This window comes from Miscanthus floridulus, chromosome 6, assembly GCF_019320115.1.
Source record: "Miscanthus floridulus cultivar M001 chromosome 6, ASM1932011v1, whole genome shotgun sequence".
Classification (NCBI taxonomy): Eukaryota; Viridiplantae; Streptophyta; class Magnoliopsida; order Poales; family Poaceae; genus Miscanthus; species Miscanthus floridulus.
Window position 1 is genome coordinate 18,386,658 of NC_089585.1, and position 17,447 is coordinate 18,404,104.

Here is a 17,447-nt window from a genome sequence, read left to right on the forward strand (position 1 = left end):
TATGCCCTAGTTGCTAGATTGGAAATAATAAGAATCTTGCTAGCCTATGCTTGTGCCCACAACATCAAGCTCTATCAAATGGATGTCAAGAGTGCATTTCTCAATGGTTATATCAATGATGAAGTATATGTTGAGCAACCACCCGGTTTTGAAGATGATAAGAAGCCCAACCATGTATACAAGTTGAAGAAGGCATTGTATGGCTTGAAGCAAGCACCTAGAGCATGGTATGAGAGATTGAGGGACTTCCTCCTCTCTAAAGGGTTCACAATGGATAAGGTTGACACCACTCTTTTCATCAAGAAGATTGGAAAAGATCTATTTGTATTATAAATTTATGTTGATGATATTATATTTGGATCAACCAATTAAGAATTTTGTGATGAGTTTGGAAAGATGATGGCTAATGAGTTTGAAATGTCCATGATTGGAGAGTTAAGCTACTTCCTTGGTCTTCAAATCAAGCAATTGAAGAATAGTATATTTGTGAGTCAAGGCAAGTATATCAAGGACATGATCAAAAAGTTTGGCATGATTGATAGCAAAGTCATTAGCACACCAATGGGAACCAATGGGAACTTGGATAGTGATGCAAGTGGAAATATGGTGGATCAAAAGTTGTATCGGTCTATGATTGGAAGCCTACTCTATGTGACCGCATCAAGGCTGGATGTCATGTTTAGTATATGCATGTGTGCAAGATTTCAAGCCTCACCAAGAGAAAGTCATTTGAAGGCTACAAAGAGAATATTGAGGTACTTAAAGCATACACCAAATGTTGATTTGTGGTATCCCAAAGGAGCAAAGTTTGAGCTAGTTGGTTACTCCGACTCGGATTATGCGGGATGCAAGGTTGAAAGAAAAAGCACATCGGGCATATGTCAATTGTTGGGAAGATCACTTATTTTATGGTCATCAAAGAAGCAAAATAGTGTTGCATTATCAACCGCCGAAGCCGAATACATATCCGCCGGTAGTTGTTGTGCACAAATACTTTGGATAAAGGCCACCTTGAGTGATTTTGGAATCAAGTTCAAGAAAGTGCCATTGCTATGTGACAATGAGAGTGTAATCAAGTTGACCAACAATCCGGTTCAACATGCAAGAACAAAGCACATTGATGTCCACCACCATTTCATAAGAGATCACCAACAAAAAGGGGATATTTGCATTGAGAGTGTAGGCACCGAAGATCAACTTGCCGACATATTCATTAAGCCATTGGATGAGAAAAGGTTTTGCAAGCTAAGGAATGAGTTGAACATATTGGATTTCTCAAATATGTGTTGATGCACCTCTCACTTTTATGACATGCCTCTCATTCGAGCAATCCAAGGTAAAAGTTGATTGGCATGACATACATCTTTGCTAAGGACATGATTAGTGTATCTAGTCACATTTTTTTTAATTTCATTAGGACCTCTCAAGTGGTTCTATTTGATTAGGCTCATTCATGAAAATCAAATGAATTTGATGTTTATATGATATCACTATTGCTTCTATGCTTGATTTGATCTAGTGATAGCATATAACATGTTTGTGGGCTTGTAAACTAAGTGTTTAATCTAGAAAATGAACTATAAGTATTTAACTCAACATGGTACAAGATAACCCTTATTTGGAGGTGTGAAGAAGCTTGTCCTTGGATCAAACCGAGTTAAATATCTTTGGTAAATGATCTAGACTAGACCAAATTTGAGAAAATGATCCTCACCCCATTGATTGACATTGATAATCTTAACCCTACAAGTAATACTATCTACATTTAGAACCTTTGTGGTCATTAATGACAAAGGGGGAGAGAAACAAAGATAGTGAAAAAGGAAAAGAAATATCATAAAGGGAAAGAAACATATGATATCTTGATATATGACATAGGGGGAGAGATATGACAAAGGAGGGAGAGATATGACAAATGAATGGGATCAACTAAAATTTTGAGCACACAAGTAGGGGGAGCAAGCTCATGAACTTGTATGATGCATTTGAATGTGTATTTCATATGTTTGCTTGCATGGCATACGTTCTAAATTTAAAATATCCATGCTTGTATGATATATGCTAGTTGTTAGATTGAATGATGAAATGAAATCACTAGATAAAATTTCATTTCCAAATATTTCTAAGTGGTATTGAGCTAACCATGGTGCTAAGGATGGTATATTGGTATACTCCGATTGGTATCACTCTTCAAAGGTCCATCTTTTATACCTTAACATCATGTGATAGTCATTGACTCCTATATTTCCTATTTAAGCATATGTGCAAGCTATAATCCAAACTCTTAGTACATATGTAGGGGGAGCAATTGCTACCACTTGGGATTCATGAAACTTGTCCATATCCTCTTACACATGGTAAATATGCTTGGGCAAGCAACATGGATTCAATTGAATTTTATTTTATATCTTTGTATAAGAGTTGTCATCAATTACCAAAAAGGGGGAGATTGAAAGCTCTAGTTTAGTTTTGGCGAATTGATGAAACCCTAAGTGCTAACCTAGTTTATCAAGTGATCATGAGATAGGTGGCACACTTCAAGTGGAGAAGCTAATGAAGATCATAGCATGGCAATGGTGATGGCATGGTAATGATTAAGGGCTTAAACTTGAATGGAAGAATGAGAAAAACAAAAAGCTCAAGGCAAAGGTATAAACCATAGGAGCTATTTTGTTTTGGTGATCAAGACACTTAGAGAGTGTGATCACATTTAGGTTTGATAGCCGTACTATTAAGAGGGGTGAAACTCGTATCGAAATACGGTTATCAAAGTGCCACTAGATGCTCTAACTCATTGCATATGCATTTAGGATCTAGTGGAGTGCTAACACCCTTAAAATGTTTGTGAAAATATGCTAACACATGTGCACAAGGTGATACACTTGGTGGTTGGCACATTTGAGCAAGGATGGAGAAGTTAGAAGTGAAAAGGGGTTGGTCGCGAAGACGCTGGCGTCGGTCAACTGACCGGACGCTGGGTCTGAAAGCACCGGACGCTGGCTGCTTACGTTCGATCGAACTGGTAAGACAGCACAGTGCCTAGGGTTAACCACCGGTCGCTGGACTGTATCCGATCAAGGTGGACCGGACGCGTCCGGTAGAAGAAATACGCCTCGGGGAGCTTACTAGAAACGACCGGACGCTGGGGCTTCAGCGTCCGGTCAGTTTTGCCGGATCGTCCGGTCAGCTTCATAGCCATTGAAATCTGACGAACAGCGTTTGAAGCTGATGATTGCATCTAGAGGCACTTGGTGTTCGTGTTTCGCTGCGGATTTCGCTTGTTACTCTTAGTGGTTGCCACCACCTAGATGGCTTAGAGTAGCGAGGATCGTTGAGCGGAGGGTGGTGATTGTCTCTGTCTCCGATCATGATGATTGTGAGGGGTTCTTGACCTTTCCCCGGTGGAGCGCCAAAAGGTACTCTAGTGGATTGCTCTTGGCTTGTGTGATCCTCATCTTATGTTGGTTGTGCGGCACTCTATTGAGGGTTTGGCGTGTGAAGCCAATTAGCACGTGAACCTCCAAGTGAGTGAATCGCTACAACGAGGACTAGCTTGCCGGCAAGCAAGTGAACCTCGGTAAAAATCATTGTGTTCATCATTGATTCCGAGGTGATTGGTCTTAATTGTTATTCATTCTTGTGATTGATTGGTTCCTTCCTCTACACGACGGTATAACCTTCTTGATCACTCTCTTTACTTTACCGCAAACTAGTTGTTAAGCTCTTTAGTGTAACTAGTTGTGAGAGCTTGTTTGCTTGGTTGGTGTGGCTCTTTAGTTAGTCTTTGAGAGCATACTAACATAGGGTAGTGTCTTTGCTATTGTGTGGATAAACATTATCTAAACTAGAATTATGGTAGGTGGCTTGCATTTTAAGTAGGCTAGCGTAATACTTGCTTCGCCTCATAATTGTCTAACCTTTTGTTAAGTGTTGTTGTAGAAAATTTTATTAGGCTATTCACCCCCCTCTAGCCATTAGGACCTTTCATCCGGCGGCAGCGCCCGCCCCTTAGCAGTTCCGGTGGCCGCGCCGCCTGCTGGTCGGTGGTGGCCGGTTTTGGTGGCCGCACCTGTCCATTGGCTGGTGGCGCCCCATGCGCTGTGCGCGGTGATGGTTCAGCTGGCCTGCAGTGGTCGGCCATGGTCGTGGATCCACAATCGGTGCGTTGTCTTTGGCCTCTGCGCGGTGGGGCCAATGGCGCCTGCGCGTGCGCCATCTTGACTGTGTTGCCGTCGGGATGCATGGAGCCTGTGGCGAAAGCTCAGTCCGGCTTTGGATGGGCGAACGATGATGATGCCTCTGGCGCCACTTACCTCCTTGGGGCGTCGTTGTTGAACTCCATGCTTCCTACAGATGGCGTCACATACTGGGAGTAAATCCTGCCTTACAGGCTGTAAGGCCAGCATCGATGGCGTCCAAGATCACCCTGTGCGTCAACTCCTTCTTGAAGGCGTCGCTATAGAATCCATCAGGCTCGCCCCCCCGTGTGGTTGCCGACACCTGCACCCCCTCTCGGGTCGTCGGCTTCTGGTGGAGTCCCTCGCTGAGCCTGTATGTGCCCTTATTCTACTTGCAATGGTTCGTCCTATAGCAATCGACCTTGCCGTCGTCGTTTGGCTTTTTCATAGCGGATGCTTTGCCGCTATTGCTTCCTCTGGCGGATACTTTGCCGTCATTGTCGTCGTTGGTCTCCGCTCTAGCAGATGTTTGCTGCCGAGTGTGTCATGGCCGTTCCCTGCGGATGCTTTGCCGCGGTGGGTGTCGTCGTTTCTTCCCGGGCAGATGCTTGGCCGTCGATGGATTCCTGGGTGAATGCTTTGCGGGTCGCTGGTAGATGCTTTACCACCGTTGCTACTTGGGGTGGATACTTTGCCCCCGTGGCGTTATCTTGTTTGTAGGCGACCTTTTGCGTTGTTGTATTTTTTTTGCAGGCTCAGTTGGTAGGTTTTGGGTTTTGAGGGTAGTCACTCTTTCTTTTCTTTTTTTTCTTTTTGTTGTTCTTATATATTGTATTCTAGATTATTAACTACTTACTTGGTGGTTTGTAATCTGTGCTAGAAGGGTTCTCTTGTAGCTGCGTCGTGTAATTCTCTTCGTCTTAACAATAAACGGGCTATATTCACCAGTCGCGAAAAATTTTACTGGTATTGTATCAAGCATAATAGGCAAGCTTGAAAAGATCTAAAAAATAATTACTTTAATGAAATAAATTATTTGATGATGGATGTTGTTTCGGTTAAACCCGAAACTCATGATTAATTGGGTGGAGGTCTTGTAACTTTCCTAAAAAAATGCATATGTCCTCGCAAAGAAATTGCATGTGTGGCAAAATCTGTTGGTAGGTTTCGGGTTTTGAGGGTAGTCGCTCTTTCTTTTCTCTTCTTTTTGTTGTTCTTATATGTTGTATTCCAGATTATTAACCACTTACTTGGTGGTTTCTAATCTATGCTACGAGGGTTCTCTCGTAGTTGCGTCGTGTAACTCTCTTCGTCTTAATGATAAACGGGCTATATTCCCCGATCACGAAAAAATTTACCGGTATTATATCAAACATAATAGGCAAGCTTGAAAAGATCTAAAAAATAATTACTTTAATGAAATAAATTATTTGATGATGGATGTTGTTTCGGTTAAACCCGAAACTCATGATTAATTGTGTGGAGGTCTTGTAACTTTCCTAAAAAATGCATATGTCCTCACAAAGAAATTGCATGTGTGGCAAAATCTATATACACCTAAAAAATAACTAACTATCGTCCGCGCCCCCGCCCACGTAAACCCCGCCGACATAAGCACGCCGTATCCTTAAAACTCCGGGTTTGTTACGACCGTAGTCCTCCGAACGAAAAAAGAAATCGGAAAAGGAAACCCCTCCGCAGGCGGCGATGCATCGCGGGCACGCCGCCTCTCCCCCATCGGCCGCCCACCCAGCCCTCGCTCTGTTTACGTGCACCGCTGAGCCCTCCTCGATAACCTACCTTGGGCTCTGACGTGCCGTCAGATGGGGCCGTGGAGGACGAACTCCGGCCTCAAGCTACTGCCGCGCACACGAGACTTTGCATCTAATGCCCTGTTCGCTTGACTGATAAGCCATGACTGAAAATATTGTTGGCTGATTTATTGTGAGAGAAAAATATTATTCGTTGGCTAAAAAAATACGGCTTATAAGCCAAACGACATGATGAAAAGGGGGAATTTGGCCGTGGCTCCGAGGCCGACTGATTCCCTGGGCCCTTCTGGTGGTAAGTTCACTTGACTTGGTGTCTCTTGTTCTTAAGATTTCACTTTAGCTTTTCTTGTTTTGCTTGGTTATTTGATCCTTTCTTTTATTATTTTCTGGTACTTTCTAGGTGTAGAGATGGTCACATGGTTATCATACAGCATTTGAGCTAGGGTAAAATGTTTTTTATAATTACTTATTTTACACGTTATGCCACTACAAAGGTAGCTAATGGCTAAGGGTTCTGAAGGACCTAGACCTGGCTCAACCTTTCTCCCTTGGCTTACAGGTTATTATAATAGCATTGTTTGGTACAGCTTATCTATAAAATGCTTCCCAGATAAGTTGCACAAAAAAGTAAAAACGACGGTCAAAATAAGCTGATCTGATCTGGCTTCTGCTTTTTAGTACAAATGGGAGCTGTGGGAATAAGCGTGGCCAGAATAAGCTGCTGAAAAGCGTAGCATTTGGCTGTTGATTTCAGCTTATTTTGGTCATAAGCAGCTTATAAGCTATACCAAACAGGCCCAATGTATACAAAGCACCTTTGAGTTTTTATTTCTAGAATCTGATTCTTCATCTTTCGGACCATTCCCACTTCATGCTCCGAGGTGATAAGATCGATTTGGGGTGTAGTTCTAAGATGACAATTGTTGGTACTTTCTAGGTGTAGAGATTGGATTTATAGCTTTCTTAATATGTTCGCGTAAGCTACGCACGTTGCCACAAGCGTGGGGAAAACCGTGATCCCCGTTGCCATAAGCTACGCACGTTGCCATAAGCTAGTCTAAAAAAACATAAACGGTACTAGGGTTATACGTAATTGGATTTTGGCCGGCATATCATATGAAACATATGAATAGGAAACCTCGAAAAGATCTGAAACATTGTTACTTTAACCGGTTTCTTGTTACGGAAACACTAGCGTCCGAGCGTCCAGACACCCACGTTGCCCATCCGTTTTCAATAATGATACCCTCAGGGCGCTTATGGGTGTAGCTTCATACTCCGCTTTGCCTCGTGCTCCACGCTTGTTGCCTGCCCATAGATGTAGCTTTGTGCCCCCGCTTTGCCTCGTGCTCCGTGCCTGCTACCCACCCATGGGTGTAGCTTCGTGCTCCGCGCCTGCTGCCACACCCATGGATACAACTTTATGCTCCGCGTCCGCTGCCGCACACACGAAGACCCGTTGCACCTGAGGACACCACCTCCGCATGCTCCCACTTGCCGCGCCTGCTTATGAAACACTTGCAACATAATACATTTGCTACAACATACGTCTGAAACAAATGAAACATTTACAACGTACACTTATAACATATATGTATGGGCACTGCAACATATGCAACGTGCATATAAAACACTTGCAACATACGTTTGAAAACAGCTGAAACATTTGAAACATACACCTGTAGCATAGTGTACAGTCATTGTAACATCCAGATAAAACACTTGCAACATATGTTTAAAACAGCTGAAACATTTAAAACATACACTTGCAACATACGTGTATAGTTATTACAACATATGGAACACCAGATCTACTTTTGCAACATCCAAATAAAACATATACAATATACATCTGAAACGCATGAAACATACGGTTGCAACATGTGATCATCTACTTGCTGCCCCCAATGGACGCTCGTTGACGCGGAGCTTGGTGTTGGCACGGAGCTCGATGCCACGGCGCGGAGGTCGAACCTCGACTGTTCGCAACGCGAGTCGAGACGCGTGGTGCGGTGGAGCGCAGTGTGAGGCGCGAGGCACGAGGCACGAGGCCGCAAGCGCACAAGGCACAGGGGCAGGCGGGTTCGGCCGGACTGTCCAGCCGAACGCTCGTTATAGAGCATTATTGTTCTTGCTATTTTGGTTTACAAAACCACACAAGCAACCAGGAGGTGCTCCTGTAACTTTATTAGAAAATAGGTGTGTCCTCAAGAAAGTGTGTAACATGATCTTAAAAACCAATAACCTACAGGCATAACCAATTTTGTCAATATTGGATCAAACATATCCATATGCAAGCTTGAAAAGATCTGAAACATGAGTGTTTTCACACAAAAAAATGTTTGTTCGATAACCATTGTTATTTCGGTTTATAAAACCGAAAGGCATTAGCAGTTGGGAGGCAATTTTGTAACTTTCCCTAAAAGCACATGTGTGCTCGCAAAAAATGCATGTAGCAGAGTCTTGAAAACGATAAACTATGGAAAGTCTACATACTTGAATTTCGGGAGAACCCATTTTACTGGCGTTGTATGAAAAGCACATCGGTAGGCAAGCATGAAAATATCCGAAATAGGATTACTTGAACCAAATTTTTTGTATGTTCAGAACCGATACTTATTATTGAAAAACACGCAAAATTGCATGTTTGCGAAAAAAAGAACCGATGTTATTAGCAATTGGGAGGTGTTCTTTTAACTTTCACTAAAACTGCACATGTCATCAGCTCAAAAAATACGTGTAACATAAGGAAATAGATCCTCTAACTTTGACATCTATGACTTGGAGTCATCAGCACGTGGCCTGATTGTAAATTAAGGTACGCATGATTGGTTCAAAGTCACATACGTCAAAGTCAGAGGAGTCTCGTCCCAATAGAATCGATAACCTGTAAAATGTTGTCATAGCTGAATTTTGGTGGAATTTATTTTGCGGGCGCTGCATCGAACAGATTAATAAATAGGTAAGTTTGGCAACTTAGATTAGTTATTAAGTAATGCTCTATATTTTAAGACCGGTATAAGAATCGTTTACTGATTTATTTTCACCTCCGCAAAAAGCACGGCAAGTTGCAAAAATGACAAGAAACCAATTAGCGGTTTTAAACATGTCTGCACTCAATGAACAAATAGGAGTATTTCTACAAAGTTTCGATATCATTGCCTGATGTATTTTGATATAGGCTACCTCAATTGAGATGATAACATACAAACCCCCTTTGAAACATAGGAAATCTTTTTGTTTTATGTGCTTTTCCTATGAAAATAAAGTGAGTCATGTGAAAATCATGCACAAATTCTATAAAATTCAAGCCTTCCAAAGAGCCCCTCAGTCATATCCCCGGTTTATGTATCAGTAGCCAGTACCCTTGGGCGGTTGTCAATCTCATTGTTTACATGCATGATACATACTCCCTCCATTCTAAAATATATGACATTTTTTTTTTGCATTACTTCTTGTTTGGTCTATAAAGGTCAAAAGCGTCTAGGGAATATAGTCTGATAGATGTCGACGGGAGAGAGAGACATGGATAATTGATGTCGCCGTCATGAAGCCAAGGACGCGAGTAACCTTCGCTGGCCGTGGCCGACATGTGTTCTGACTTTTGAGATGGGACGAGTCAATTCTCGGTGAAGAAAACGCAGAGGTTGCTGACCGAATGGATACCCGAAACATGCGGATATATATACACATATTCACATGTATAAACAAGAGGCAACAAATAATAAATATTTTCATAAGTCAACTTTAAATAAATTTAATAATCTAAGTAAACAAATTATTATTAGTATATTATAAAACATGAGTTTTAATTCTAAATGATTTATTTCGGATATCCATTGGATATCTACGGGTGGAAAACCAAACCCGAAACCGAACCCGATTGGCTTCGGGGCCCGAACCTGAAAACCATGGGTGAAAAACTATCCCCAAATCTAAACCCGCAGAACCTAGAACCCATGAATATCCACTCCAAACCCGATGTGTTGCCATCCTTACGAATGTCCGGCGAACCGCGGTGACTCGTGGATGCCGGCGGACATACACGACGCCGCCTCTACATTCTCAACCACATCGTATCGCCTATAATCCGTCAGCAGCAGGCTAGCAGCTACTACCGGGGTCATCCAGAGATTGCATGCCACGAAGGACGAGGACGATGACTCGTCCGGCATGTAGAAACTTCGTCAGAAAAAGGTTGATATACTAGCGCTGTCTTTTCTTGTTAAAAAAAAGAGGAGTAATTTCCTTCTAGAAGAAAACGTGTGGATTGTGGGATGGATTAATCTTGCAGGCAACCAGACAATTGACATGAACGGAAAGCAAAATGGAAAGGTCGTTTTTGAATACCAGACTTTTTTCTCCGTAAACGTGCCTGGTCAAGGAGCACATGTTTTTACCAGTTGATGACCTACAGTAGGTCCGTCCGTAGGGGCTGCGGATCAGGTTCAGAGGTTACAACACGGCGACCAACTCTAACCAGATTGTTAGGACGACCATCCTAGGTTCTATCGTTTTTTCTGCCTGATAATAAAATCGTAATATTTAAATCATATTAGATTTGCAAACTATATATAATAAAAATCTTATTGTATTTTTATTGTGTTGTAATGATCATGTTATCAAAATTCTCCCACTTAATACAAAAACGCGCAAGTCTTTTATGTGATCGAGAAAAAAAATGTGTAGTAATGATAAGCCTATACTATTGGTTTTAATTGGTTTATTTGATTTTTTAACAATTACTAAGTGTAATTCTTGCTATTATTTTCAACGTGTTTTATTAATTTTAAATAGTACTAGATATATGCTCGTGCGTTGCACTGGGGTCATAAATTTTTGCTCACACCTACGACGACGCATACATAAATAAACAGCAGCTCGTACACCTTATTTTCCATCAAAACAAAAACCTAAAGTTTTTCTTACCCCCTTAATAACAACCTACTCTAGCTGCTACAGCTCACATTCATTCACGTAGTACACAGCTAATTGCGCCAGCTTCAGCCAGCTATACAAATAAGGCCCTCTTTGGCGCAGCTCCGGCTCCTCCGCCTGCGACACTGTAGCAGGAGCCGTTTCGGAAATCGAGGTAGAAAATGAACTGGGAAGAGCCGGAGCCGGTGAAACCACGATTTCGGGCTCCTCCGGCTCCATGCTATTTGGGGAATAATTTGACCTGTTTTGGAGCCAATAATTGTGGCGAAGGTTATCTTGATCCAAACTTGTTATGTTGAGCCTTGGAGAATAAACACGGTTTGAAATTTGGATAAGATTTGGGGGAAATCGCCTTACCCGTTCACGTGTTGCAAAAATGATCATGGTTCTTTTGAGTTCTGACGGGTGGTGGCTTCTCAACATGAAAATTTTACAGCTCTTCCATTTGAAAGTGCAAGAAATAGATAACAAAATCTTGAAAATGTACGCGTTTCCCCCCCCTGAAACATCAATAAACATGCGGTACTATATAATACGATTTCGCTGGGTCTCTAAATTGTGCATATCTCTGCTGAGATGGGCTCAACCGGCATCTGGTACCAGGCCCAACCAACAAGAAGAGGCTGCCCCTCGGGCCCCGCCTTGTGCGTCTCAAAAGAAGGGCAATTATAAGCTGGGCCCGGCTGCAAACCGAGCGCGGGCTGAATGGCCGCCGAACCTTTGCAGCGAGGGCAGAGCTGGAAAGCGGAAGGAATCGCCAATCGCCAATTGCCAATCGCCGACGCGGAGGTGCGCATCGAGTCATCGACGATGGAAGCATGCAAACGCACCCAAAAGCGTCGTGATCCGCCGCCCGCTGCTTCGGCGCCCCTTGTTCCGCACTGCTGCGCCAAGTGCCCACGATTAGGCGCCGCCGCTGGATCGTCTACACCCGCGTCGCCTGTGTCCGTGACACACTCGTGCTACTCCACTGCTACAGCTTTAATTTATTCCCAGCTGCGTAGGAACAAGAACAGTTATCTTTAATTAAATTAAAAGAAAACAGCGATTTTTTTTAAAGAATTACACAGTACAACATAAATGTCACGCACACCCACCTCTATAAACACACGTACGCAAACCCTACCCCTAAGAGTACCTCCAAAGGATTGAGCTGGTAGATCACGAGATTTATGAAGTCACCGTAGGCACCTCGCTGTCGACGGGGACGTCGTATACCACTGAAAGAATAACGCCGTTAAATCCTATAATAAATCTAAAAAAATACGAGCACCTGTGCCAAGTCAAAGACTAAGCAGGTTCTACCACACGCAACCTAACCAGCTGCGAATTGGGATGCTCATAGCATCTGCTTGAAGCAATCATACCAGCAAAGATTCGATTAAGCTTCCCCGGCACATCTAGCTATTTTAGCTTTTGCCTATGACTAGCAAATATGTTTCGTGTGTTGCAACATGACCTAATACGTTTTGATATTAGATTTCGTACCGTTATTAGACACAAGTCATTTCTAACGTGTACAAGCATAGGTCATGAGTTCGAGTCACATATAAAAAATTAAAATAGAGAATGCATAGATATTTTAAAAACAAAAAAGGATTAAAAGAAACTCTTCACTCTTTAATATGATTATATTATATAGATAGATAAATTTAGATGGACTAGAATCACATTTTGCTTTTTAATATATTATATTATATATATATAGGCAGGTATAGATAGAGATACTCCACCACCCAAAAATAAATGTCGGTCTCATTTCTTGATGAGTTAGAGATACAAATGTAATATTGTCTACAAATATAGTTAAATTTATATAAGTTTGATCAGCACGGATACCATAGTGTTACTTGTTTCGGGATGAAAAATATAGATAAATACGTATATATTGTATTGATAGACAAAGAAGAGAGGATATAGAGAATGAGACAGGATGGTATCTATACATCTTTTATTTATTTATTTTAAGGTAAAACCTTCCAGAAAATTCGATGGTGGCAGTAGGGGCCACATGTCATCGTGAGTACTGGCCGGCCGGCCTCAATATGATCACATGGGATGCCACAAACCTTACCCCGCCTTTATTATCCTGTGCCCCTTGTCTTCCTTTCCTCTACAAGAAGAAGCGAAATCCAATCTAGAAGCGCCCCTCCCTCTTTTCCCCGCCCAATCTAATTGACACTTGCACCGAGATGGGGCGCAAGTTCTTCGTCGGTGGCAACTGGAAATGCGTAATTTCTCTTCCCCCGTCGACTTGACTGTCTTTTTTTTTTCGTGGATCGGATGTGGAGCTCTGAAATTTCTGATCCCGTTTGCGGTCAGGCTAGTGTTTTGGATTCTGTTGCTCTCGATTCAGATCGCCGTAAGAATTGGGTTTTTGCTCTTGGATGGGAAGCCTGGATGTGATGCCTCCAGGCGTAACCTCTTGAGATCCGGCCACGATTAGAATTGATCTGGTCGTTCTCGTTCAAAACGGAATCAAGGGATCTTTCGGAAAAAAACAAAACGGAATCAGACAAGGTGATGTTGATGGTCTTTGTATGTTTTGACCTAGCTGGAAGTGCCCGCGTTCTTCCAATCCGCCCGTGCTTCAAGACTCCAGCGCTCTTCTTCCAATCCAACCGTGCGCTCTTCTTCCAATCCAACCGTGCTTCCAGACTCCAGCTCAGAACAAATCGGAAAAAAAAAAACCTTCTCGTAGTTTTGTGATGCATGCATGTTGTCTGTAGCAGCATAGAAGTTCAATCTCTAACTTCTGGAGATTCATTCTTGTCTGCCACACGAATTAACCTTAGCTTCTTGTCACGGAGCTCGTCGTAAATTTTAGATGTTTCGTGAAGGGGCTTGCTCAATCCGAGCATAGATTGTAGTTCCTTTCGCGACTTCAATACTCATTGGCAGTGAAAGAGCCTGTTGCTTTGCCAAATTTCTCATACAAGGGACATATATATAGTGAATTGCCTGTTAACTGATCATGTCATGGTTGATCTTGATGCGTGCAGAACGGAACCACAGATCAGGTCGAGAAGATTGTCAAAACCCTGAATGAAGGACAGGTTGCCCCTTCAGATGTTGTTGGTATGGACGCCAAAACTTCACATAATGCCTTTTAGGACTGACCTCGAACTTTGCAGATTTACGTAATCCTGAGAAATTTACTAAAGCGTATTGTATGATGTACTTAGCCATTTGGAATTGGTTGTATTGCAGAGGTCGTTGTCAGCCCTCCTTATGTCTTCCTTCCTGTGGTCAAGAGCCTGCTTCGCCCAGAGTTCCAAGTTGCTGCTCAGAACTGCTGGGTGAAGAAGGGAGGTGCTTTCACTGGTGAAGTCAGGTTAGTCTTTAATTCTCTCCTGTCTGATCTGATCAGACCATATGCTATAATGACCAATCTGAGGAAGGATTAATGCCAAGTCTTCAATGCAAATGCATACAGTCTTGCACTAGAATAATTGATTATGTTCTCTTGACCATTATGCACCGAGTCTTTTGATGTCACCTTTCACGCTTTTATTCAATTTTAACTATTTTCGTACTGATTAACTGATCCTATGTTAAGCATTCTGCATATGTAACCTAATTCAGCAGTTTGTATATTGCGCTTTGGCGCTTTCTCCATTCAATTTCACTATTAGTTGATAGCCAAGCCATTATTAATGCAGTGCTGAGATGCTCGCGAACCTTGGTGTTCCCTGGGTCATTCTTGGACACTCTGAAAGGAGAGCTCTGCTGGGAGAATCGAATGAGGTATGGTCCAGGTTGCATCTTATGCAACATGTTTCTCATGTCATTTGCATTGTGGTTGTAAATGCATGCACATTTCCATTTGGGACTATGTTTCCTTTGCGATATATTTGATTGTTGACATACTGTGGAGGCCCTGTCTTCACACCATGACCACTGCCTTCCAAAGAATGTTCACATCTAATGGTTTTACTCTTCTGCTTGGATGCCAGTTTGTTGGAGACAAGGTTGCTTATGCCCTGTCTCAGGGACTGAAGGTCATTGCATGTGTTGGTGAGACCCTTGAGCAGAGGGAGGCTGGGTCAACCATGGAAGTTGTTGCTGCACAAACAAAAGCAATTGCTGGTACTTTTCATTTACTTTCAGTCCAGTGATTGTGTAGTCTCTTCATGGTTAGTTTTTTCTTATGATAATGGAGAGTTGTTGATTGATTATATTCAAGCGCTTCTACAATTAGCTCCCATGCATGGAACTTTAACATTATATATAATCGTAGCTATACATCTTTTGGTGAACACTTTTCTTCTGGTGAATTTTGTTTCGTCTTGTTCATGATAAAAATTAGATCTTGGCGTTCAGTTTGGTTAGATAATCTGCATGTTTAGTTCAGACATTACTGTTTTTCTGTAACAGCTGTAGTTTAGAATCAGCTTAGTATGTGTGTTTCTATTGCTTGGATGAATTCACACGCTGGATTTTCCCCCTTCATATGGACTTTTAGTGCCTTGCTTTTTGAATTTGTAAGTTAAAAAATTTGATGCCATATGAAAATTCAGGCTGAATGGATCAAATGGCTGTTTGTTTTACAGAGAAGATCAATGACTGGAGCAACGTAGTTATTGCCTATGAACCAGTCTGGGCTATTGGAACTGGTAAAGTTGCCACCCCAGCTCAGGCTCAGGAAGTAAGTTCTGTTCTCTCTTGGTTCAGCTCTCTACTGGTTCATATATTTTTATCTGTTTCAATATTGGCCCGTGATGCACTATGATTATAAATATGTTGATCTGCTAAACACATTATCCTTTTCTTAGTGCAACACTCAGATTTGTATTATGTTAACACTCAGATCTGTATAATGTTCCCAGGTGCACGCATCCCTGAGGGACTGGCTAAAGACCAATGTCAGCCCTGAGGTTGCTGAATCTACAAGGATCATCTACGGAGGTATATATATACATTTTTTGGAGCAATTGACTTTTGGTGTTTTATGTACTGGCTGCTAAATCATCTTGTCTTGATAATCACACACGTGCCTTTTGCTACAGGCTCTGTAACTGCTGCGAACTGCAAAGAGCTGGCAGCACAGCCTGATGTCGATGGTTTCCTTGTCGGTGGAGCTTCTTTGAAGGTAATGAAAAATCCAGGAAGACAGTTTATGCCCTGCTCCTTTTTTTTTGTGTGAACCAAAGAAACAACAAAATGACTGCTGGCCTTGTCAACATCCCCATGTTGCTGACTGTTTCCTTCCCCTATGTTGTCCACAGCCCGAGTTCATCGACATCATCAACGCAGCCACCGTGAAGTCCGCTTAAGATGTTCCAACGCTTCACCCTGATGCAGAGATATGCTGAAGAGGAAGGAACATGCATTTTTTTGTTTGACTGTGCTATGTAAGCTAGTGGTAACTTTGCGCTGGAGCAGATACTGTTTTCCCTCCCCCCAGCTTTTTGGGAGGCTACAGTTTGAGCTTGCTAATAATGTTTTACCTCTGGACATATCAATAATGGTGTTTATTTTGACCATTTTTTTGGTGAATTACGATGGATCCGTCATCCAGCCTATTCGCTGGTTGATTTCTAGGCTGATAAGCCCGGCTGGTGCTGTTTTGTTGAGAGAGGAAAGGTGCTGGTTTGTTGAGAGGAAAATACTGTGCCATGACTGATAAGTAACGAACAGGCTCATCAGAACCATGGCTGAAACCATCAAGCAAACAGGTTCATCGGAACCATGGGTTTGGTAGTGCATCCGCCGACGCCTAGTGTGTGAGCCTGAGTTTGGGCTGTTGGGCAAGGCAGCCTTGTGCCCACATTGGTCGAATGCTGCCAAAATTGTATTGATCATCTGTGCTCTGCACCGATTAGCCTGATCTGCGAAAGCAACTTGTCAGCTGATCGTTACACGGAGGCAGCCAGCCAATTATTGTACGATATGCGATATCCTCAGCCATAGGACGCTACGATCCTGGGCGGTTGGGACATCATCAGATTCATATACGAAGATGGTTTCAAAAAAATGTTTCATATACCAAGATGAAATGATGGGGAGTGGACTTTATGTTCTCGGAGCATACTGGCGTTTTTTCGCGCGATTGATCTGAACGGCATTTTATTTTATTTCAGCAGTGCTGCTCTGGCCAATTGCACACTAATTCATTGCACTGGCCGATCTTATTTGCCTTCAGATTCGGACGTGAGTCTGTATCGGATGGGCTTAGACTGCCCACAGCGTGATCGATGCTTAAACAAAAGATTTCTACGCCACCTTCACCGATGCTGGAACAGCGTCAGCATCAATGCACATGCGAATGTGGGGCTGGTTTGTCAGAACGTCACTGTCTCTATCTGCTCTAGTGGCTGGCTGTGAAATTATTTCTTTATTCAGCAAGCACCGGTGAACCTACATGCCACGGTGCTTGATTTTTTCAATTTGGCATCGCACTCTACAATGGCATGAGCCGGTGCATCATCCTTCTCTCTCCTAATTCAGCACCGGTGAAACCCAACGCTGTGGGTAGTCTTAGTCTGAATCGAGGTTTCATCACAATGGCCCCGTTCGCGTGCCCTTAAACCCGACATGATCTGCTTCTTTTTTTTTC

At 42.6% G+C, this 17,447-nt stretch overlaps 1 protein-coding gene across 1 annotated transcript; it reads left to right on the plus strand.

Annotated features, from left to right (window-relative positions):
- Window positions 1–12,960: 12,960 nt before the first annotated feature.
- Window positions 12,961–16,423, plus strand: LOC136457769 (triosephosphate isomerase, cytosolic). The gene is made up of 9 exons (XM_066457769.1): window positions 12,961–13,119; window positions 13,891–13,966; window positions 14,099–14,222; window positions 14,551–14,635; window positions 14,845–14,977; window positions 15,442–15,536; window positions 15,718–15,796; window positions 15,898–15,980; window positions 16,117–16,423. Exons 1-9 carry the CDS (start codon window positions 13,081–13,083, stop codon window positions 16,162–16,164), a joined length of 762 nt encoding a protein of 253 aa, XP_066313866.1. The 5' UTR covers window positions 12,961–13,080; the 3' UTR covers window positions 16,165–16,423.
- The last annotated feature ends 1,024 nt before the right edge of the window (window positions 16,424–17,447 follow it).

Coding starts and splice junctions, on each gene's coding strand:
- LOC136457769 (XM_066457769.1), top strand. CDS start 13,081: ATGGGGCGCAAGTTCTTCGTCGGTGGCAACTGGAAATGC. Junction 13,120..13,890: donor TCGGTGGCAACTGGAAATGC/GTAATTTCTCTT, acceptor TGATGCGTGCAG/AACGGAACCACAGATCAGGT. Junction 14,223..14,550: donor GCTTTCACTGGTGAAGTCAG/GTTAGTCTTTAA, acceptor TTATTAATGCAG/TGCTGAGATGCTCGCGAACC.